Here is a 23989-nt window from a genome sequence, read left to right on the forward strand (position 1 = left end):
ATAATAATAATAATAATAATAATAATAATAATAATAATAATAACAACCACACGATCTGGAATCATAAAACGTAAAGTATAATTTCTTGTTTTTTTCCTGACTGCATGTTAGATGATATAAAAGTCTCTGACCGTTCATCTCGCCGGCAGCCATCACGTCCAGGCCCAGTTTCCTCTCCACGTCCGAGGTGACTTCCACACTTTATCTGTGTTTCTTGAAGATGCAGCAGCTCTTCATAAAGCTGATCCACGCTGTCCACATCAACAAGGCCTCTGCATGGAGAAACCAGAGGCCAAATTTTCGGAAATATTTTAAGCTTTCTTTTCTCCCCCATTTTCTTTATGTTCTTCTTTCTCTCTCTCTCTCTCTCTCGTCCCCCCTCTATTCTATTCGCTCCCCTAAACAGAGATAACTTCTGCCTGACCCCATAGTGACACCGTTTCCATTTTGTTTCTGATTAATCTTGCCCATTGACAGTCTTTGTTAAACAACAAGGCGTGCCCTTTTTCCAAAGAGGCGACATTTTCATATCTGTTAGACGCAGTGACCCGGGGTTCACCCCGGACTTGGACTTCAGTTTTGCGGGCTCTGTTCAGCTTTGGGTAGTTGGGGTGGGGGGAGCACTTAGCGCGGGTCAGCGCCCAGGATGGTCCCCCAAAAGAGTTTTAAATGTGTAAAATTACCTAGAGCTATTTAAGAAGCTCACACGTCCAACTACTACTGCATTGCATGACATAGATCAGAAGATAGAAGTTTGCATTTAAAAGAGGGACCTCAAAACTAAAGAGATCAACTGCAGATCGACTGAAGTAGTATATGTTTTACTTTCTTTTAGGACTTTTTTCTCAGCTTTTCTCAATAACTAAACTTCTAGATTTTGGATATGCTCTTGCCGAGGACTGAAAACTCGAAGGCCTTTTTTCTCTCTCGAAACAAATTGCCATTCTTTTCTTGTTAGCACACTGTTGCTGCAAGGCAAAGCTGCTACTTTATGAATCTCACAGGCTCTCCTGCACCTAACTCATTGTAAATGGCAGCTGCTGTACTTTACGCCAAAGATCCACTGTATCCTTATGGCCAAGAGACCACCTGAGAGGCAATATGTCAACATAATGTCAACGGGTAAGACGACTTCACATGATATCTAAATTTACAGTCCACTACCATTCTATTATATACATATATATATATATATATATATATATATATACCTTGTATAAATATGGGCCAGGTCAGATCGGCTATTATCCACTTACTGTAAGTTATTCTTGTGTGAAAAACGACTTCTGATGGACAGTTCATTCTACTTGTTGCTATATGTATTTTTATATTACTCTATGAAAGCCTTTTTGCATATTAAAGTGAATCAAAGTTTTGAGAGCTAACTCTTCATTCATTCACCAGTGGTCATAATGTTAGGCGTAATTGGTGTGTGTGTGTGAGTGATATATATATATATATATATATATATATATATATATATATATATATATATATATATATATATACATACATACATACATACATACATACATACATACATACATGCATGCATGCATACATACATTCATGCATGCATACATACATACATACATACATACATATATTGTAAGGTCCTGCTACTGTATAGTGTCAAAGTATTCAGTGGACAGTAGACTAATGGACAGTATTTGGATTACGTGATACTGACTTACATTGTACACATAATTTTGCATTTAAACTCCATTCTGTTTCAGAAATCTTTCCTTAATTTTATTCTCGGACAAAATAAGCTTTGTACAAGGGCAGGATGCTTTCAGAGCATATTCACGGAACTGAAGGCCTATTTGACCAATAGACATCTTTGCTGACAGTTTACTGTAAATTTAGATTATCAGAGAAGTGCCGTGACAATGGTGACAGATTGCAGATGGCTCTCACAAGGTTTCTTGTCTATATGGAGCTCTAAATGACGATGGAGTAAAAAAATCATTTCTACGTGCACGATGGGATACAGATTCGGGCAAAAAAACACATTTTTGCCTTTATGGAAACATTTGGATATGGGTAAACGCTCATAATAAAATATATCCTTAAGCACAGTGTGCCGTGTGCATAGCGTCCAAAGCCATAGCACAGAAAAAAAGAAAGAATTGGTTTTCCAAAATGCAAGGAACAGTCACTAACCTCTGTCTACCGTTGCTAATTTTGATTAGACTTAATCAGAGCTTAAACTATTGGAGGATTAATGGCTAAACGAGCAACTACATATTCCTTATTCCTCTGCGTGAAGGGGGGTTTGCAGTTGGGAGTAGAATTTCAGAACCTGAAAGCCAAGAAATATAATCCACGGACTCACTGCAGCAAAAAATGTTCAAGCAATTACATTTTTAAAGGTTAATTTATTAGACATGCATTTCAAGGAGAGCCACAGCAGCAAGGAATATACAGATAACCAATGTCTAACACTGAGTGTAGATATTTGCATAAAACAAACTGAAGACATTTTTTTAAAAAAGTTCAGTGCATGTTGTCATTTATGAGAATAAAACGTGTGTACAATCAGCATATGTTGTTTGTGTTTTTAATGCGAACTGTCCGTCATTAATGACTTTTTAGTTTTCAATGAAATTATTAAAAAAAGACTTTGAATCAAAGAAATGTGGAACGGAGCTCATCCAATTGTTTTTGGACATTTAAACGCTCCTATCCTTTGCAAGGCGCAGATTTTTTTTTTAAGTAGATAAGCGACACATAAGCGTAATGTGTTGATTTTCTACTAGTCAGAATACGCAGGCCTGCAATTGTGTAGATTTTCCACTGATGAATTTTAATTCATTTTTAAATATTTGTGCCTTCAAATGTTTATCTTCTTTTCCCCCTCTTTTTAACGTGTTAAAAAGAGGTTCCAGAGAAAACGAAAATGGTGATACATTCAGATTTTGTTAGTTCTTTTAAGAAGAATTGTTTTTTACACTGATTTTATGCTCATGTAATTGATTTATTTATTTATTTAACCTTTTTCTCTGCAATTATTGCTGACTGTGTATAATCAGTATTAAGATTAAAGGAAGAAGCAAGACCTTAATGTATTTTTTAAATTAAAAAATCGACATTTATTGTTATATGTTATTATTCTTGTCAATTGTCGCGTTCCCATTGTGCCCTTACAACTTTCACAAACCGTTCACTATTTGAACTTGCTTAAAATAGCGTTATTTCATTGAATGCCACTAAGTAGACCTTATGAAAAAAACCACTCAAAACTACAATATATTGATACTATATATCTATATATATATTAAGCCGGTCTATTTATGAGGCGCAACATCTGTGCCATTTCAGTTTTTTTAAAGGCTTCTATTCAGTTGATCAGGAAGAGTGGAGCTAAATGTTTTTTAAGGGATCCGGGGGCTCATGTTGGGGGCCGAGGGCCTTCGCATTACCCTGTGACCGGGTCGAGAGTATCAATCCTCAAAATGCTAATTTTGCCCTCGTCCCCAAACATATCAAATGCAATTTATTCAAAGGAAATTCACCAATCAGCCGCCCTAATAAAACGCCAACCACTCAATCTTGTTGCTGGGGACGGGGGGGGGTCTCCTCCCCCGGTTTCAAACGCGAGGTCACTGCGCATCCAGGGTTCACCTGGAGTGCACCATGCAACATATGTAATGCAAAGCTATTCTGTCTTTTGTGTGGAGAGTCAAGATCGCTATTATAAGGCTGGCATCAGGCTCCGAGTGAACAGATGACGGAGAGTTGTTCAGCGCGTAAACTTTTGACCCCAATTTTTCCTCCTCTTCTGCAGCTATCTCGCTCTCATCAGCCCCAGCCCAGTGAGATACCCCCCCGCCCCCGCGCATCACTCCATACCGTTTGAAACGAAAAAGCTGATTTTAACAATGTCTACATTTCATGCCATCACAATGATCATTGTCAAAAAAATTTATAAGCAGCAAAGATGCCATCACAAGATCTAAAATGCAATTGTAGCTTTGTGATGTTCCCAAAGACGTAAGATAAATCCGGCGGGCTCCCACTCAAGACTAATAGGGCCGTAAAATATGCAAATCACTCATTAGTGTTAGAGCAACCACAGCAGCCAAAAGTCTTTGTTGAAGGCAACACTGCAAGTTTTCCTCCCACTATTCTTGCGCAGTCTTTTCCTCTCGTGCAGGATATTACCACAGGCTCTCCATCCTTTGGTAATTTCATTTTTACGCATTATGCTTATAGGCAACGCCAAGCAAACGTGTCATTAACGTGAGTGTGTGCATGTGCGCGCTACCGCGGATGTGCCACTGTGGGTTTTTCCTCTCTCTATGCAGCAGGGTGACAGTGAACTTGGCCTAAAGCGAGCTCTGCTGGTGGCTCAGAGAGGATGCAGATTTATCTTGGTGCTGTGGCTGACCTCCAGATGAACCTGCTGCGCTCCCCTCTTTCTCTCTCTCTCTCTCTTTCTCTGCCTGGCAGTATGCCGCACATGGGGCCCTGTCGAAGTATCTCCTTTTGAAATATTGGCAAGGATTTTAATTTCCAAACAGCCTTCCTCCACCCCGTCCTGCTTTATTTTCAATATGTCTCAAATCAAACTGGAAAAAGTATAAATTTGTGTTTCTGTTAGGCTGGCGTTTACTTTACACACGCGTGCAAAAAACTCGCAAAGCACTGCTTCAAGGATTGGGAGAACAAAATGCAAATGCCGAATTTTTGGATTTCTTGATGATAATGAAGAAATCAAAACGATTTAAGCAATTCAAGACACTTTTTAAAGGTGCCAAGATTTTAAATACCTACCAGCATTGGTGAACATATACTAAAGTATAAACGATTTGAAGTCATTTGACGATATAAATATTTGTTTTCGTGTCATAAGGTTCAGAACTCACCGATGAATAAAAAACATGATGAAGGCCTCTGCACAAAAACAGAGAAACTTTGATATTTAAATTATTCAGCCTGGCGGACAGCATGACCTTTGAAAACCCGCTGAATCAACAAATTCACCAAAGTTCATTCAGACATTCAGCAAGTTTTTTGGCTGGCAAAACATGATAAGACTTATAAAATCAAAATATTTTCAGTTTTATTCGATTTCGTGCGTATTTGCACCGGAAGTTTCAACGAAGAGAAGGCGCAGTAACACATCCTGTAGTGCGGGATAGAAAAAAAAATGAATTAAATGAAAAAAAAACAATATACAGTTTACACTTTCATTTTCAGATCATGTTTCTGTGAATCTGTGTCCACTAGTGACCCGTTTGGCCCCGACTCTGCTCGGACAAAAGATCACCACAAAGCGAGAGTGACTTTTAAGAGGTCATCTGAACTTTTCAACCAACTTGGTTGACACAAAACGGAATTCCTTTTAAACGTGTCCCTGCTGTTGTTTCTTCCCTTGTTGTGTTTACTTGACAGTTTACAGCCTGCCCTAAAGCCAAATACCGTGCCAACATGTGGCGCGCATGCAGCGCTCAGCATAACAACTGCAACTTTTGTTTTAGCGATGGACCCACAAGTTTCAGAAGTCATCAGCACATACAGAATCCAATCAAGCGAGCTGTAAATCTGTAGGCCTGCATTAACCCTTAACTTTATCAAGGAAATCTACACGCTCCACGAGCCCCCTAGAAACTTTCTGGCGCACGCTCTGTGACTTCTCCAATGTAATAAAACGACAACAAGTTGAAGTTTGTGGGGGTGGAAATGGACACAGATAATTATCCAAGATGTAAAAATGGATTATGAGTTACACCACAGATGGAGGGAAACAAGTTACACAGGGAAGGAAGCAATTAAATAGCCATGAGCTGGACCCAACCCTGCGCAACATCTGCCGAGACCAGTATTCAGCACTCCACAACTGACAAATTAGTGTAATGGACTAATAGGGACGAATAGAGGGAGCGAATACAATAATAAGGCTGTTTAACACAGACTGGCTGTTCTCAAGCTACCGTCTAGTCTGGTGAAACTTACCCACAGACGCGGTCCCCATCCTGGAGAACGTCCGGTCCATACTGAGGCAAGACTGAGCAATAGAGCTGGTCTGTACCGGTCAAGTAACACTTACAGCCTGCAAAGAGAGAGTCAGACGAAGCCTCGCCGTCAGTGCGATTATATGTTATGTGCAATATACTGTCAACTCCCCAAAACCATAAAACTTACTTTAATGGCTACCACGTGACCGTTTATGGCCAGTGAGCCTATCTGGCCGCTCTCCGGATGATTTTTACGATCGAATTCATAGACAAACCCCCCATTCATTTAGCACCCAAATGTCAGAGAACCAGAAACGGCCCTAATAAAGTTTACAGCAAGAAAAGTCGAGCTAATTCTCTGGGAATAGCTCGGGAGTCTGTGCGCAAAGAGGGGACCCACGGCCCCTGAAGTCAGTTAAGGACCCCAGCGCCTGAGCAAGGTGAGTAAAACTGGATGCTTTAATACGAGAGGACCTGTTGAATTCAAAGAGATTTGAGGAAACTTTGCCAGCTTGTTTTTTTCCAGAGAGCTCATACAAGTGGCTTTAAGATTTTTAGATCAACCAGCAAAACTCCCCAAATCTTCTCCGCCATAAAACAGCAGCCCTGAATCTGAAAGATTTGACAAAAACGTACACTCAGTGAGGTGTTGCCATTCCAGTACAAAGTTTATTATTCTGGCCATCATCGTCGTCATCATGAACATCATTATTATTATCATACTATAGTTTGACTTCCAGTCTTTTGAAAAACATTTACAAAAAAAAAAAAGCTTATCACGATGGAGATAATACACATTGCGATAAGATTTACGGTGGGACCCTAAAAACAGCTAAAACACGCTTTTACTCGGATATTGCGCCCAGATGAAGAACGCAAAAAGAAAAAAATATAATAATAAAATAATAAGGAAAGAAGGAGAATAAAAGCAGCTCCTGCAAAAAAAAAAAAAGAAAAAAAAAGAAAAGAAAAGAAAAGAAAAGAAAAGAAAAGAAAAGAAAAGAAAAGAAAAGAAAAGAAAAGAAAAGAAAGATACAAGGCACAGCTAATGTACATACAAGGGTGAGTCGGCACCTTTGTCCACGTGTGTTCACAACACATACAATAACCACACAAGGCTTTTACTGCTGGTTCTACTTTTGGAAGCAAGTTATCTGACAACTCGGTACAATACACCAAACAAATAAATACATACATATACAGTACATACAGAGAAAAGAAAGGTCAAACACAAATGTAGCTCAACCTGAACCTTCTACTTATTAAGCTGTTATTGTTGAGTGCATCACACAGAAAATATGGATTTATTTGCGCTAGGCGGGTAGCATTTCAAGCTTTTATTTATTTAACTTTTTTTTCCGTCTGAACAAGAAATAATTTAAGCAAACATTTATTTTCATGTCTCTTTTTTTCATTTTCTAAATCTAGACAGAACTGTACATAATGCATTTTACTCACATAAGCATAACCACGGTAGGGATAAAAATGAAATTATATTGTTGGACATAAAGAAGGTTTATAGATAGGGTGACCCACTCCTCTGTCCCTTCTCTCACACAGCCCGCTAAGTCTCTGCGCTTTTTTGGAATAGGAGGAGAAGTTGATATGACAATCTTTGTTTTGTTTTTTTTGTTTGTTTTTTGAAGTGCTCTTTTTTTCAGGATTAAAAGGTGTAAAAATCAGGGCCTATAGGCTCCTCCGCCTGCAGCCGCCATGCTCATGCTTTTCAGTTTGTTGTCCTTCTTCCACTTCATCCTTCGGTTCTGAAACCAGATTTTGATCTGTCTCTCTGAGAGGCAGAGGGCATGGGCTATCTCGATCCTCCGCCTGCGGGTCAGGTACCGGTTGAAGTGGAACTCCTTCTCCAGCTCGAGGGTCTGGTACCGAGTGTATGCAGTTCTGGCCCGCTTCCCCTCTGGCCCAGACAAATCTTGTACACACACACAAAAAGAGAAAACAGATCAGACGCAGAAGAATTAAATAATAATTTTACTTTTGCGCCAACTTTCCTGAACACGTTTCTTTCAATTTTACAATACTGTGTTTGGTAATATTATAGGTATGAATGTCTTAATCGCTGCCACACGACTGGCACCTTGTAGAGCTTGAATGGTTAAAACTTACAAGTAACAAGGTACCACACACTTTTACTACTGAGTCCATAGAAAGAGGGTTAATAGCAAAAAATATTTGAAGTATCCTCTTTTTATTTAAAGCCATTTTAAAACGCACATTTAGTAAATATCAAGTGTAGAAAAGGGTCAGATACATTTAACTAGTCTAACCTCGCATCTGTTGCTACACTATCCCGTACCTGATAGTCTAGCTAACCAAATATAAACCAAACAGGTGAGAGGTGCACATAGCGCCACATGCCCCTTTTCCAAAACTACGTTTATTTGTGCTCTTTCTATCACTTTAACGCCAGAATGGCCAAAATTTGGCTTGTGCTCATAAAATGTCCTAAATAAGATGATACCACGTCCCTTTTCTTTCTTTCTTTCTGTCTTTCTTTTAAACAAACAGTCAGACAACAGCTTTTTGTTTTTTGCAAAAGATCAAAATCAGTACGAAGTCATTAAACAAAGCAGTTTACCGTGACTTATGTGTAGTTTTCTCATCCACGGGTATATCTGAGGCTGTGTTGAGTCGGTTACATTTTGAGGAGTTGTCGGTGCACTTCCCGCGGGCTTCTCTTCCTCCAGAGGGGAAGCTTTGGACACACAGTCCCGGCTGAGCAGCAGCGTGGCTCCATTCGAGTTTGAGCACGGGGTTGAGCACGGGGTCGTTATGGAGTTTTTCACAGCTCTGTGCTGAGACTGTGTCTCGGTCACTGGGGACGAGCTGGCGACCGAGGAGCACGGTAGAGAGTCAGGTGGAGGCGATAGAGACGAGTTCCCGGTGCTGTTTGCGGACTGGTTGTACCTGACAGGCTCCACCGCGGGTGTTGTCGCCGCTGAGTGACTCGGGGAGTAGCCCGGTGTCCGCTCGCTTCCCACAAAGTGTCCGGTACTGGTCCGGCCGACTGTTAGGTCCATCCCGTTGTAGCCGTAGCCATACCTGCTGGAATGCATGGCTGTTGAGTCTCTATATTGCTCGTTTGCCGTACTGTGGTCTCCATAATTATGTAACTGGAAGTCCGCGCCATTGGGATAGCGACCGCAGAATGAGTTCACAAAATAGGAGCTCATTTGTTGACAGTTCCACCGTTTGCTTGTTGTAGGTATTGCTCTTGTTTTTTATGGTTATTTTTAGAGGTAAAATAGCATAACCTGTGTTCTTGATTTGTGGCTCTTATGCTTTAGCGCGTCCTATAGCACCCTTGCACAATTTATGATGAATTATGGAAATGAGTGGGACATGGACTTGATTCTCTCTTACGTAGGCACCCAAATATGGGGTATGGCGAAGAATCACGTGCTTTTGTTGACCAGTCGTAAATCCTGCTCGGTGACCTCCAGAGGTAAACTCGTGCACGCAGGAAATACTGGGTGGGATATAAAGGGTGCGCGCTTTCCCTGCGCTCGTGGCTAGGGCAAACTCTGAGCCGGGGCTTTGGGTGTTTTGGATTGTCGTGGTGCGCCATCCTCTGGTTCAACAGTTGCACTGCGTGTCTGCGGCGCTTTCCGAGGCGTGGGCTGCACACGGGGTCATTCGGAGGTTAACGACCATTGCGGCAAAAAAAAAAAAAAAAAAAAAAAAAGCTCCTGAACAATACAACAAGTGACATGCTGAGAGTGCAATCTCGGCGGTGATAGTGTACAGAAATAATTCGATCAGAATCCGTTATGCATGTTATGATGGGCTATGAGTGTAAACAGTCTGCGCACTTAATAGAATAAAAGCCCATTCGCAACAGAGCTGCGTTTTCTCTCATATGATATAGCCCTATCGTGAAATATTTGAACGACTTCAAGAGCAAAAAAAAAAGACTAATGAATAAATGTTTGGGGGAAGAATAAAAGCTAAACATCACTTTATCGAATAAAGCCACAGAATGTGCTATCCGAGGCCTGATTTTTACGCCACTTTGAAAAATTAATAACTATAAATATGGGCTTTATATGAACACACGAATGTCGTTTATAAGCAGGTTAAAATATATAACTATGGGCCTCCATGGAACAGATGCTCAGATGATAGCTATTACAATCCTTTTGCGCCAAACCCGATGTTATTTTGCTCTTATTTAACGGCGACTCCTCTGCTATATTGACCTTTAAACAGTCAATCATGCCAAGCTGCAGTTTCTCGTGTTTTTATTTGTTTACATATAAGCTAAAGATTGATTATTTCTTCTTTTTTATAACATGAGAAACTACAAAGCCCGGGGCTTTGCTAAGTATGACTTTTGAATTTAATGAAATTAGTGGAGGGGTGGAAAAAATAGACTTTATTGCAAAAATGACACGGTGAAAGGATTTGCTGCTTAGGAGTGAATTTGATGCTTTTTAAGTCCTCGAAATGTAGAATACTCAATCAAACTTTAACATTATTTTGCGAGTGTGGTGAAAGCTGAACTGCATATTTATATTTTTAGGGGTTAATACAAAAAGCACATACGTATTTACGATGACAGAGAAAAGGCGATCTTGAGATTTTCTCGTCATTTGTGCCACTGTGATCATTAAAAAAATTCCCAAAACAATTTCTCAACACAACTCTGCAATCGATCAGTTAAACCGTCAAAAATATTATTGATAATAAACAATAATGTTATTTTTAGATATGTTAGAAGCTATTCCCTGCAGCAGTTATGTATCATTGCTTAATAAACCCCAGCCGATTCACCATTTGAAAACGGTTCGTCAGCTTTGGACTTTCTTTCAAATTAATTCACGAAGGAAATCACAATTTTTAAAAGAAGCGTAGCAGGCATGGCGCAGTCAGGCGCTTCCCGTTTGTTTTACTCCCTGTGGAATTTTTATGGCACCTTCGCCTCTCAAAGGCAGTGACTTGTCCTAAGGTTTCCTCCACATGCCGTTTCCCCGGAGCAGAGCGTTTGACCAGCACAAGCCCATTCCTGTGTTAGGATTGACAGGAACAGTGAGATGGATTTATTCAGTCCCAGGTATGTGTGTGGGAGAGAGAGTGCGTTAACACACTCCCAGAAGGCACGACTTTAGGAAGGGTGAATACCGGGCTCCTACACACCCAGTGTGGGCCCACAAGGAGAGGAGCGCTATGCGCGGAGTTTGTGTTGGTTAAACAGTCGAGCAACAACAGCTGATTTATGGTTGGCCAATGGCAACAAAGTTCCCACGAAAATTACTTCTCTGAGTTGAGCCAGGGACACACCCAGGAACTAAAACACAGGCATCGAAAAGAAAGGAGAGCAACGGAGTGAGTGCGCGCTGGTGTCTGACTTGTCGGGTTGAGAGAGGGGTGAAGGGGGTACGATGGTCACTGGTGAAGGGAGGGGGCGGTGCTATCCGACTTTGCAGACACACACACGCACTCGTAGTAGCTTTTGAGAAAACATTTAAAATCACTTTCTTTTTCGTGGCCTATAATCCACGTGTTACCCCAAGAAATTACGGTAGTTCAAGCAAAAAAAAAAAAATCGAAAGGAAAGTAAAATCATACTCTTTATGCAGAAATGACTTACAACAGGGAGATTTATCACTGCATTTGATGCATTTAAATCACCCTGTTAGGACTGATTGGGGGATACATTGCATGCTTTTTTTGCATCGATGCATTTTATTAAATATTAATTGCAGTCTAGCAACATACATGACTCTCTGATTTTACTTTCGGCAATACCGCTAACAAGAGCATCTATGCAAAGAAACATTTTGCAATTAAAATATCTGATCATTTAAAAAAGCATTTTTAAGTTTAATAACGTTTAGTGGTTGTCATCCTGTTCATTAATTCCATGCACATCACGCTGAGGCCTACATGCACACATACAAGGCAATAGAATAAAACACGTGGATGCACAGATGTCGACCTTTCTCATTTGCAGCAAAAAAAACAAAACAAACCACGACGAGCTGCAAGCGCGATAGCCCCACTGCCTCCACAGGAGGGCGTCAAAGAGCGCTTACTTTGCCCATCATCCACCCACCCGAAAGCACATCCCCATTTAAATCCAACAACAAATACAATCCAGACAGCCTACAACAACACTAAGATCACTGCAAAAATGAATAACCATGTTAAAATATTAGTAACGATAATAATTATCATCATCAAATAAGAGCTTGTAAATCTGATAAATCAGATTTAACACGAAGCATCAGTGATGGGAATCCTGATGAAGATCAAGTGTAACACGAAACCATTTCTTTCCAAGATTTCAGTCTCTAACCAAAATCAAAGCAGGCGAAACCATAAAGTAAGTTGCTTGCTTTAAGAAGATGCAAATAAGTACATTGTCAACCACATGCACTGGCTGACGAGCGTAAGCTGCCTTACCTTGAGAAGGTCTCTGCATGTAAACACAGGGGGGGTGACTGGAGGGAGTGGGCAGGTGCAGTGACAGAGAAAAGTCTCCCGGCTGAGACCCCTTACTTGTTTCTCCATGGGGGTCGGTTCCTTCGTCTCATTTTTCCGTTACCTAGGCACCCAAATGATCCAGGCATGTCTTACTATAAGCTCCTTGCTCGTCGAGGTTCTGCCTAACATCTCACCCCCGACCCCTTAAAAAAATCCCCAAAAGCAGATGTGAGAGATGGTAAAATGTCGAAGGTCGACTGTGAAAAGGTTCCCGTGGAAGTCCGAGACCGTTAAATGAAAGGCTCCTCTATCCCGCAATTGAAAATTAAATATAAAAAGAACGGGGCGAAAAAAAAAGTTCATGTTCATGGCTCCCCGCCACGTGACAAGCTGCGGCCAATAGGAACCCGGGCCGCGTCGTAAACTTGTATGGCTATGTTGTAAATTTTCATAAACAACAACGGATTTATGGCCCAGAGCTGGAGGGAGAGGGACGAGGGGAGAGAAAGAGACAGAAAAAGGAGGGAGGGAGGAGGGCAGGTCAGCGTCAGGCGCCATCTTACCCAGCGAGGAGGGAAAGCAGAGTTCAACAGTAATTTCCCTTCATCTGCAGCCTGTCCCATCTCGCATCCTCATAGCTCACATTCCCCAACTTCACTGTTTACCTAACCCCCATTATGGACTGTAACATGTCTCATTACATGCAACCCAATACTGGTCACACTGAAGGTCACATAATGGTAACTGTGAACACAATATTACTCGACCCAGGGCGCGATTACAATCCTTTTCTTGGATGGATATTTTTAATAACACGGTAAATATGGAATGAAACCAAATAGAGAGGGTAAAATCATTTTTATTAAATGATTGCGCGTTCACTTCATTTACAGGACAGACTACAAGCCTAGCAGACTTTGATTGAAAGCCAGCAGCATTTGCTCACTGTACTGGAATATTTCTCTGATTATAAAATGATGGATATTGCCAGCTGGATAACGGTACATGTATTTAAAAGACTAATCTGTAAAGCTAGATATCCACAGTAGCCTACGGCACAATCGCTGACGGTATAGTGAGCGGGTGAGGAATCTGAGGTAGGTTACATGCAAAACTAAACAAATATTTGCGTCGATAGTTAAATCCTCACCCCTAGCAGGCGGATTAAAATCCATGTTAATTAAAAGGGGGGAGGGAGAAGAAGAAACTCAGGAATTCTTTTATCAAAATCAGTCAAATAAAACATTTGCCTTTACCGGTTCAAAATAAGGCACATCAATTGTATGGTAGAAAACAGGAAACCATCAATTAAATCACCAGCTCAGTTCGTGTTTACATTTCCGTGTCAGTTTTTGAAAATTATAAGGTAAATACTAGGTCGTTTTTTGCTGAAGGAATGTTAACTCAGTAGTAGTTTTCTGTAGTCCAAAATGTGCCATATTTGTAGTACTCCTATGGGATATATGCGGAGGATATAAAAATACAGGCTAGTTAGGGTAGGTAGTTAGTATTTGTCACGTGAAGCATTTTTAGTGCTGGTTTAAATATGAAATCCAGAAGAGCAGTGTAGTGTTTTAATGTGGATTACTGTCAAAAGATTAATAAGACTTAGTGCCTAAATGTTATGTCAGAAGTTATATTCGATGCATACCAACACAATATTTAACACATTATATTTCTTTATTTTGATTTTCTGTCCGTCTCTTCTGTTACTTTTCAGTTGTTCCTGAGTCAACATGGCCGCTTTGGGTCTCTTCACTTTTGGGTTCCCTGCCTTCCGACGGTGCCTGACTATCACGGTGCTGTTCCTCGTTGCTCGGCTCGTCCTTGTGGTCCTTCTTCCACTTCATCCTGCGGTTCTGAAACCAGATTTTGATCTGTCTCTCTGAGAGGCAGAGGGCATGGGCTATCTCGATCCTGCGTCTGCGGGTCAGGTAGCGGTTAAAGTGGAACTCCTTCTCCAGCTCCAGCGTCTGGTGTCGGGAGTAGGTCTGCCGTCCTCGCTTTCGATTTGGATCTGTGGAAGATGAGATGCGTGAACAGAAATAACGTTATTGTAATGTGGGACTGTATTTGTATTTTTTTAATTAAAGTGTACTTAAAATTGGATCTTACAATAAAAACCAGCAGATTTAAATGTCTATAATTCATTTGTAAGTGCATATTTAATTGCAGCCTGTAATTACTCAATTACCACCTGCACACACGCATTCGCTAACACAACTTTTTTTTTAAAGCATCTTTGCAACAATTTAAAGTGGCCCTGCTGGGGTGTTTGGTTCATGCCTCCTTTGATACTCTGCATGCCTTTCCAATTAAAAGCCAGCCAGGCTCTACACACCGAAGAAACTACTTACAGCTCCCACTTCAAAAAATATTACTATGTTTCATTTTCATCTGACTTCCCCGTGTAGCGGCCAGTAGTGGCGCATATTGATCCAGGTTTCTGAAAATACCAGAGCCTCTGCAATGCAGAACCAATTAGAAAGGGGCTGCAGAGTGCAGGAGAGCTGATTTACACAACAGGCCGGTCTTTTTTTACAACCACAAAGGGGAGAAGAGGCTGTAAGAGTAATAGGAGTGCAGAGAAAACCCCCAGCGGCAAGGTCTCTGCGTACTGAACACACACAAGCGCTGGCCAAATGAATTTATGGCTGCAGAACTCATTAGTTGCGCAATAAAAGTTTTACGATTCTTTCGATGCAACACCAATGGCTTCACGAAATTAATTGAACCACTAACGGCCAGTCTAAGTATCACAATGTTTTGTAAGCGCACTGACCCGGGGGCTTTGAAACAGCACATACCTGATACTTGCATCCAGGGGTACATCCGGTGTTGTTTGTCCGGCGACGAGGTTAGGGGTTCAGTCCCAGGGTGACAGCAGCTGTCGCTGAACAGGCGGCTCTGGTCAAACGGGCTGCAGTTTGACGAGTGTGCGTCCTGCCCCTGGCCATAGCCGCAGGTAAACACAGTATGGCTCTGGTACACTGTATTATTAACGCTGTAAACTCCAGAGAGGGATGGCGCAAATGCAATGGCCGCAGCAGTCCGAGTAGAGCTATGGTCGTCCCCACGGGGTCCGATGCTGCAAGAAGCTCGTTCCACGTTTGGGAACAGGGAACTGCCCGTCGTAGATTTGCTAAGAAGACCATCCACATAATAAGAACTCATATTTTTTTCTCTCTGATTTGTTGGCCCAGAATCCTCAGTGTCGTTTTTACGAGGTAGTGTGATAGATGACAGCAATACACCCTAGATTTACACCAAACCCCATTTTTACTCTGGACCAAAGAACTCACCCATGTGACCCCGGCCTGGTCGCTCTCGTCCAATCAGCAGAGACGTGGTTTTATTATGGCACAAGACTGCGGAGTAGGATTAACACTTCAGACACATAAACACGCACACAGATATAAACACACATGCAAGAAATTCACACGGTCCCGATAAGCCGAGGGTAACTGGCTGAATTTAATTCTCATGGGTTTGTTTCGCCATATCATCACTAATCATCATTTTATAAGCTTTCTGCTTCCTATTTCAAGTACCTCAGTGAATCTATCTATCTATCTATCTATCTATCTATCTATCTATCTATCTATCTATCTATCTATCTATCTATCTATCTATCTATCTATCTATCTATCTATCTATCTATCTATCTAGTAGTACTTAAAGAAATATTTCTAAAAGTATAGTATACTTATAGAAATAGTTTTTGATTATCTACCACATAAAAACATCTGTATATTTTCTTTTGATCTTACAAAATGGCTCGTGCCATTAAAACATATTTTCACAAGTTAGTTTTCATTATATTTGTCTATCCGTGCAATATAACCGGTTATTATTATTATTATCGTTGTTGTTGCTGTTGTTTTGTTATTGTTGGTAAAATTAGATTATATTGTTACCATAAATGGGCAATAAATTACCACAAATCATGCTTGAAAAAATATTAATAATACTAAATTGAAAATATTTAGATTTCACTACTTTACCTTAAATAATTACGATTACCGTCTATAATAATGATCAGTAGTAGTATTAGTAATATTACGTTTTTAATTATTTAACTTTACTAATATCATAATGTAATTATTAACTAATATTGTTTTAAGGTAATAGTTTTGTTATTTTTAGTAATATTTTAAGTAATAATAATAATAATAATAATAATAATACGGATTGTAAACTTAATTATTCCGTGTGGAAAAAATCACATATTATATCTTATTTTAAACATATGCATTTTTGAAATAATTAATGAACAATTGAGCGGGAGGATGCAGATTTTAGCAAAGTCTTGCTGTTAAACTAATTATTTAATTTAAGGCGTTTACCTTTAAATACGACAACAGGACGACAAGAGTGAACACAGCGACTACTTGGGTGTGCAAGCAGTAATCCAGCAGCCACAGGCTTTTTCATTCCTCCCCGCAGAGCTGCAGGTTCATGAAGCAGCTTCTACACTGAGACTGTAAAAAGGTGTGAAATTATTCCTCTGGACTCTTAAAATGTTGCTACAGTTTGTTCCCAGTGCAGGCTCATTAGGGAGGGGGTGTTACAAAAAGCAGAGGGGTGATGTAGAACAGTGTCGCCACCCTCTGGTGATTCGTGGGGATTGCAGCGTTGGGGAGGCAGCACTGCGCAGGCGTTGTTATTTTAATGCTGAATCCGATAGAATGCAGCAGATTAAGGAAAGGAGGATGTCACGGAGGTGACGTTTCGTTTATGTTGGGTATGATTTGGAGAAATGCTCCGGTGTTGCAACATACTCGTGTTTATAGACACAAGTCTCACTGCTGTGTCTGAAACTAGCTGTTCACTTTATTGCTACCTTTTCCTTTAGGAAGGCCCGGCAAAGGAGCAAGGGGCGGAAGGTTCCCAGGTAGAAACAAAGGATCCCTCCAAATGACCGTGAGTCCTGCGCGTCCCCGTCGAGGAGAATCCAATAAAACTGATCATTTCCGCTCGGGCCTTTTGTCCAGACCGCAGTCTCACAGAAAGAGAAGAAAAAAACAAATGGGTGCCATTCTGGAAGCGGCCTAATTGTGTCTGGACGGCCATAAAGCCATTAAAACTGGAATGCCAGACAGTATAGCAGACCAGGCGTTTTATTGCACTGTCTCTGGCCGAGTCTTTGAAGTTTGGGTCCATCTGCGTTCCCCCCCAACGCGTCACAACAGCACTCCAGTTGTGGACTAAAGGACGACTTAGCCTCCAAGCAGCATAATCGATAGTTTCTGTACAGCCGTACAGCCCCTTAATGAAAGCTGAATTACCTGCTCCTCCTGTCTTTGATCGATCAGGACACCATGCAACTGTGGCTCAGATCGGATTTGCTGGTCTCTTTGTGTCAAATATTTTCTCCAGCATGCAGAGACTTGAACCAGTCTTAACACTAAAATGAAGGGGCCATATTTTAAACTAGACCTACACCATTACTCCAAAGCCAGTTGGACAGTTTGACCTCAAAATGTGTGTGTGTGTGTGTGTGTGTGTGTGTGTGTGTGTGTGTGTGTGTGTGTGTGTGTGTGTGTGTGTGTGTTTAAACAAATTCCTAAATTTCCAAAATACATTTAAAAAGATGCGGGGTTTTTCCTCTTCTTGTAAATTGTTTAGCGCCGTCTGTGATGGCTCATGACAGATTAGCCTAAGCGCCCTTGTCAAATCTGAGCTGAGGAGAAACACATCGGCTGTATTATTTTGGGCTTCAGCAGTCGAAGCCCACGGTGTCTTTTTTGTTTTGTGTCCTCTCGCCTCGCAGCGCTTTGCACCCCATAAAAGGTTATAGCGGTAATTGTCTTTTATGGCTGTATACAGCTAACAACATCCTCTGCCAAGATGCAGCTATGTCCCCAACACACACACACACACACACACACACACAGTGTTCTAGGTGTGTTAGGTTTCACTGGTGTGTGTGTGGGTACACACTCTTTTTTTTGGGTGGGGGGGGATTGTTTTTTGTTTTTTTGCTTTTTACAAATTAAAAATATTTAATCAAACAAAAAGCTCATTTTCACTAAGTATGCAATCATCCAAATATAACTGATTATCATTACTCTATTTTTTGTTTCTGTATTTTCACGTGTCATAACTTTTGGCAGCGCAAACCAGCGCCAGCTCAGGCTTTTTTGTTTGTTTGTTTTTGCGTACCAAGAATTCAGAATTTCAAATATTATGAAAGCATGAAATGCAGACTGGCGTGGGGGTGCAGTGAGATATGAATGTAAGATACTTGTAGTCGCAGATATAATTTGTTTTATTCAATAAATAAAGTACAAATTACATTTGTGAACCAAAAGTCAGACGGTCAGCACGACCGCGAGGTATTAAAAATGAGTAGCTAGCCTACAGTGTTTTCTTCCATTTGCACTCACTAACAAATATTACGCTCTTTGAAAATGACTCCCTGAAATTCAGTCACACGAATCCAGTAATGCAAACAAATCTATTACAATCCACCACTGCAAAACAAAGGTCAATGTAGGTATGTAGGTAGTTGAAAGACATAGGTAGTCAATCATGTTATGTAATACAACTTCTAGCCTATCATATATATACTGAAATTTCGTAAGAGTTCTCAGGAGGTTCCTTGTATTTATGCGCCTATTTTACTCTGTTTTTCCCTACAGTTTCTAACGTTAGATTCAAATTCAGTCAAAGGCTTATCCTAATAGTAAGAGAGAAACAACAATAAAATACTTTTTTTTTTACAAACTATACGCTCAGTTGGCTCTGAGACAGACAACAAATATAGCTACAATCCGGAACACAGAGAGCTAGAAACAGTCGTACACAAACAAGCACAGGGGCAAGGCCAACTAATACACTTTAACGAGGTATTAATTCAAAGCAGCACGAGAAAAGAACAAGTTAAAAAAAAAACGAGGGTGCACTGTTAAAACTGTGCAATATAATGGTAGTTGCAAAAAACTAAAGCCCAACATGCTGTTTTTTTGTTTGTTTGTTTGTTTGTTTGTTTGTTTTTTACAAGACAAATAACCCTATAGCTGTTATTAAGAACAATATGACAATGTTGTTTAAAAACAGGGTCCAGCAGAGTTAAGAGCTCTTACACATCAAGCTCGCTATCAGTCTAATGCTGCTTTTGTCTAAGGTTCAGTCACTCGTCTTTCGGTGCGCCGTCTTTATTGAACTTCTTCATCTTCATCCTGCGGTTCTGAAACCAAATTTTAACCTGTCTTTCGGTGAGGTTTAGCAGCCTCGCCACCTCGTACCTACGGTCTCTGGTCAGGTAGGTGTTAAAGAGGAACTCTTTCTCCAGCTCCAGGATCTGGTGCTTGGTGTACGGACAGCGCTTTTTTCTTGTGGCACTCGCGTGGAGCCAGTTGGACACTGGGTTATCTGAAAAGAGTGGGGTGCGACACTGGTGTGAGGTCCTGAACTTCTGACTAACCAATATATATATATATATATATATATATATATATATATATATATATATATATATATATATATATATATATATATATATATATATATATATATATATATATAATACAAATAAAGTAAAAGCGTAAAAGCGGATGTGCGCCTCTAAATTCTGCTATATCCACAGCTCTACAGCTCCCCGTCCATGTTTTGTCCCTTCTGCCTCCCTCGCTGCTCACGCTCACTTTAAAGGCTGCAAGAGGTTATCTAATACAGCAATGTGAGCTGGGCTATTAACAGCCCCCCATAAGGAAATGGCACGTTCAGAATGGCATCTGTTAGGACGCGCACCCCCATAAGGCACCCCAATCCTCACAGCTTCATGTTGTGCAAATGACATAAAAGACTCTGCTTTGACTTACTTGGATCCAGGCCCGGTTTCTCTTCCCCCTCTCCGCTCAAATCCCCTGCCTGGACGGAGAGTTCGTCCTTTTCCACCGGTGATGCTGACGCCACGGTGCCATTGGCGTATTCAGAGAGCAGCAGAGCCGTGTGGGATCCGGGCAGCCCTCCTTCAGCCCGCGCCCCCAGTCCCTCCGGTTTGATCCCGTAGTGATGGGTCGTCGGTAATCCGGTCAACGGCAGGGAACCGGACATGGGCTCCAGAAGCCAGGATTGATACCGGCCATCTGTATCTCCACCTACTGGGCCTTGGGGATGCCCGTAGTGGGGATGATACACAGAGGAGACGGTGGCTGGAAACTGAGCCGGGACGTGGCTCCAAGACGGCCCGAATACCTGGGGCTTGGATGGGAAGGTGCAAGTCCCGACCTCGCTGTGGTCGCTGATGGAGGCATGCTGCCTGGCGTGCTGGAGCCCAGGACCGGAGGTGTACCTCGGCACAGAGAGCTCCTCGCTCTCGGGGAGAATGAGGGAATCGACGTAGTAACTAGTGAGCGTTCCAGATGTCGACATGGCAGAAAAATTACACTTTCACATGTACACAGTCATACAGCGGATGCATGCAAAAGCGAGACGCGCACACACACCACACACACACACATACACACGCAGTAAACCCAGCCTCACAAAATAACAATGTGGAGAAACCAAGTAGCAACTTCGCTCCACGGAGAACTACAGTGGGAAAGTAATGGGGAGACAAGCTGCCATGCCATTGGGTAGCAGACACACGTGATCATAAGGCTGAACAATAAAGGATAAATCAATCCCTACGGTCATTAAATACTCACCCTCTCTCCTATAACAACTTCGACTTTTTAAGAATTATCAAGATTTGAGCAGGAACCACTATGCGAGATGAAAAATATGAATGAATAAAATAAATGACACCGGGCTCCTTCTTATTGGCACTTGCTGCCGTTCCAATCCCCTCTCGGTTATCCAAAACGATACAAAATGTATTTGGAAGCCTTCTTTTACGAGACATTTTATAGGACACGTAAGCACCCTACGATCGCTGCTCACCAAAACGCATTTTAAACAGCACCACATCACAGAAACTTTGCAGCTCAATGATCTGAATAAGACTATCTAGTGAATTATGAATCGTTTTTTATAACACTTTATAACAGTTTTTCTCCCCTCACAGGCCATACGCTTTCCTCTGCAGGTTTTTCTTTGCTACAGCTTAAAGCATTAAATACATATCATAGGCGCAAAAAGCTAGCCAATAATGAAACATACTTAAGTCTATTATGAGGCTGAGTAGTTTTCAGTTAAACGTTGTATTCCTATGTGAGTTAAACCTTAAGCGCAGGCTACATGGAGAATTCTCGTATAGGGTTATTTTTCTACCACAATCAAGCTTCCTGCCTACGTCAGGTCACTGTACACGCTGGAACTAAGTCTCTGGCGCCTAATTAACCTCATTACAATACACGAAGTTTCCATGAAATGAACGCTTCTGCAGGAGTTTGAGTATTTTTTCTCAACAAAGCTATAGTGTTAAATTAACTATGTAAAACTACATCAATAAACGTGTCGTTATTTCTGAAGAATTGAAAGAATGTTTTGTTTTTCAATTTTTTTTTTGTAAATTACATTTTTTTAAAAGAATAATAACAGGGTTTCTTATTTGAGCATTTTTAGTGGATTTATCAGTTACGCTGTAATAGAATTTAATAATATATTAATTTAATAATATATAAATAATATATATATTTGTTTCTTGACAAATATAAACATATCGTGCCGTGAAGCAGTGTGTGTGTGTGTGTGTGTGTGTGTGTGTGTGTGTGTGTGTGTGTGTGTGTGTGTGTGTGTGTGTGTGTGTGTGTGTGTGTGTGTGTGTGTTTTGGTTTTTAAGAAGAACAGCGAAAATAAAAATAAATTAAATGCATATTTTTTTGCTAATTTGAAATAATCCGCTGGATTCAAACACGCTGGCCAAAACTTTAGAAATTATAGAAGTGGTTAACTAATAAATAATATATGTAATTATTATTTTAAAAAATACCAGAGCCTCATTCTAACCCGTTTATTATTTACACCGCCGTTATCACTTAGTATACGCCTGTATCATCACTACCATCAACAAATTATCTGTAATACCAGCTAGGTGCCAGGGCGTCGGTGTAACGTTACTCTTATATGCAGCTAAGAATAAATGCAATGTGGTGTTTGTGGTTTCCCCCTTTTAAAAAGAAATGGCGCGGGGAATGTCCTGCACCAGGATACATTTAATATGCTGTATTTTCAGGTTTTTTCCCATATAGAGCTTAACACAGAATTTATTTGTGTTTTTAAAAACATGGTGCTGTAAGCCTAAGCTTGTCGTGTCCAGTAAATCCTAAATCTGCGAATTTAACTACTGCAGGTTTCAAAGTAGCAACCTTGAGTTTTCACATACTGCATGCCCGTTTTTTTTTTTATTACCCGCAAATAAAGTGAGAGCTTGGCCAACTCCCCCACAAGGCCACAGGCAATTCAACACGTAGAAATTATCTGCTCTCTGCTGATGCATCTAAAAGAGGAACACAAAAGAATGCACAAGGTGTCCATAATTTGCTTTCTAGATGCGGGCTATCACTTCGCTGGTACTTGCACAATATTTGGCTAGACATCAAACAAGCCGAAGGGGGAAAGGAGCGGCTGTGCGCCTATTTGTGCACTAAAAGTTCGAATAGACAAACACCTTCAGAGCAGGAAAAGACGGCACTATGCCAATGGCTCTAAGGCTGTAAACCTAAATCAGGGTGTTTTTTCACTCAGTTTACCGCAGGGGCTATTCACTTCTTTTGCCTCTGCAGATAACAGCCTGTCTGGCGGATCTAAATATCACCATAAAGCCCTTCCCCTCCTTTTGTCTGAGCCACTATTGCGCAGTGGAAGCATCCGGTCTCATTGCCCACGGAGGTCGCTGTTGCCCCATTCACCTTCCCCTTCCCCTCCACTGCAGTGGTCGTAACCGAGGCCTTGTCTGGCGTGTCTGCGTCACTACTACTCACGAAAAACACTCACGGCTTTACCCTTAATCCCAAGTCCACAATGTATAATGCAACTCAGCTTTGATCACGTTGATATTCAGCACACGTGCCCATTCAGACGCATTCTAGCAAGAGAAAGAAAGAAGAAGGAAAGCAAAGCAAGTGGAGGACTCCAAAGAAAGCACTACGGAAGACAGGTTGAGCTTGTACACAACAGTCAGCCACCCCTCCCTGATTTCTACATAGGAAGGTTTGTAACGTGTCACCAACACACCGCTCCCCACTTTTAAAAAATGAAAATCTCACCCTCTTTATCACCCAGATTTGCTTCACTTTCGGTTTCGATGTATGTAACTGGGGCAATTAAGACAGTTTCATGTTGCAGAGTTAGAAATGGACCCCAACAACATGAAACTACCTAAACCACTCGACAGTCGATCCGGGCCTCGAGAGAAAGCACAGCCAGCCAGTTCATAATGCACCGTGGTCGTCGTTTCGGTCATCATGTGTTCAAAAAAATGTACTGAGAAAGCCACAACAGTGTTTGATGGGCTGTATGCACTCCAGTGAACCCGCTGCAACAAGGCGCAAAATGGACAAATTTACAGCAATGAACTTACCGCGATCCTCGCGTTAATCCCAGTTATTCCCAGACTTGAGCAGAAATCGTGTTTTATCCACAGTGTGTTTGCATAGTTCAGTTTTCTAGCTGTGAGCCGGGCCTCCTCT

General features: G+C 41.1%; 4 protein-coding genes across 5 annotated transcripts in view; all 4 read right to left on the reverse strand.

Moving 5' to 3' along the window:
• hoxa3a (homeobox A3a) overlaps positions 1-23988 on the reverse strand; it is a 45621-nt gene extending 21633 nt beyond the window's left edge. The window contains exons 1-3 of one of the 2 annotated variants that reach the window (XM_086280480.1): positions 23881-23988; positions 5962-6058; positions 132-272 (exon numbers count right to left, since the gene is read on the reverse strand). The gene's annotated coding sequence lies outside the window, so the exon portion shown is untranslated. Of the gene's footprint in view, positions 1-131; positions 273-5961; positions 6059-12386; positions 12725-23880 lie in introns of those variants that run through there. The other variant, XM_086280481.1, reaches the window with a different exon arrangement.
• hoxa5a (homeobox A5a) lies at positions 7002-9300 on the reverse strand. The gene is made up of 2 exons (XM_086280487.1): positions 8560-9300; positions 7002-7893 (listed from the first exon to the last, which is right to left on the reverse strand). The coding sequence occupies exons 1-2, from the start codon at positions 9152-9154 to the stop codon at positions 7643-7645; spliced, it is 846 nt and encodes a 281-aa protein (XP_086136613.1). The 5' UTR covers positions 9155-9300; the 3' UTR covers positions 7002-7642.
• LOC147304231 (homeobox protein Hox-A7-like) lies at positions 13257-15880 on the reverse strand. The gene is made up of 2 exons (XM_086279778.1): positions 15215-15880; positions 13257-14424 (listed from the first exon to the last, which is right to left on the reverse strand). The coding sequence occupies exons 1-2, from the start codon at positions 15579-15581 to the stop codon at positions 14117-14119; spliced, it is 675 nt and encodes a 224-aa protein (XP_086135904.1). The 5' UTR covers positions 15582-15880; the 3' UTR covers positions 13257-14116.
• Positions 18645-23605, reverse strand: hoxa9a (homeobox A9a). Its single transcript, XM_086280488.1, has 2 exons — positions 20234-23605; positions 18645-19784 (listed from the first exon to the last, which is right to left on the reverse strand). The coding sequence occupies exons 1-2, from the start codon at positions 20784-20786 to the stop codon at positions 19543-19545; spliced, it is 795 nt and encodes a 264-aa protein (XP_086136614.1). The 5' UTR covers positions 20787-23605; the 3' UTR covers positions 18645-19542.
• Position 23989: the final 1 nt, after the last annotated feature.

This window comes from Aulonocara sp. 'chitande type north' Nkhata Bay, linkage group LG22 (genome assembly GCF_057382095.1).
Source record: "Aulonocara sp. 'chitande type north' Nkhata Bay isolate Kocher_YH1m ecotype deep benthic linkage group LG22, A_spYH_male_GT1.1, whole genome shotgun sequence".
Taxonomy (NCBI): domain Eukaryota; kingdom Metazoa; phylum Chordata; class Actinopteri; order Cichliformes; family Cichlidae; genus Aulonocara; species Aulonocara sp. 'chitande type north' Nkhata Bay.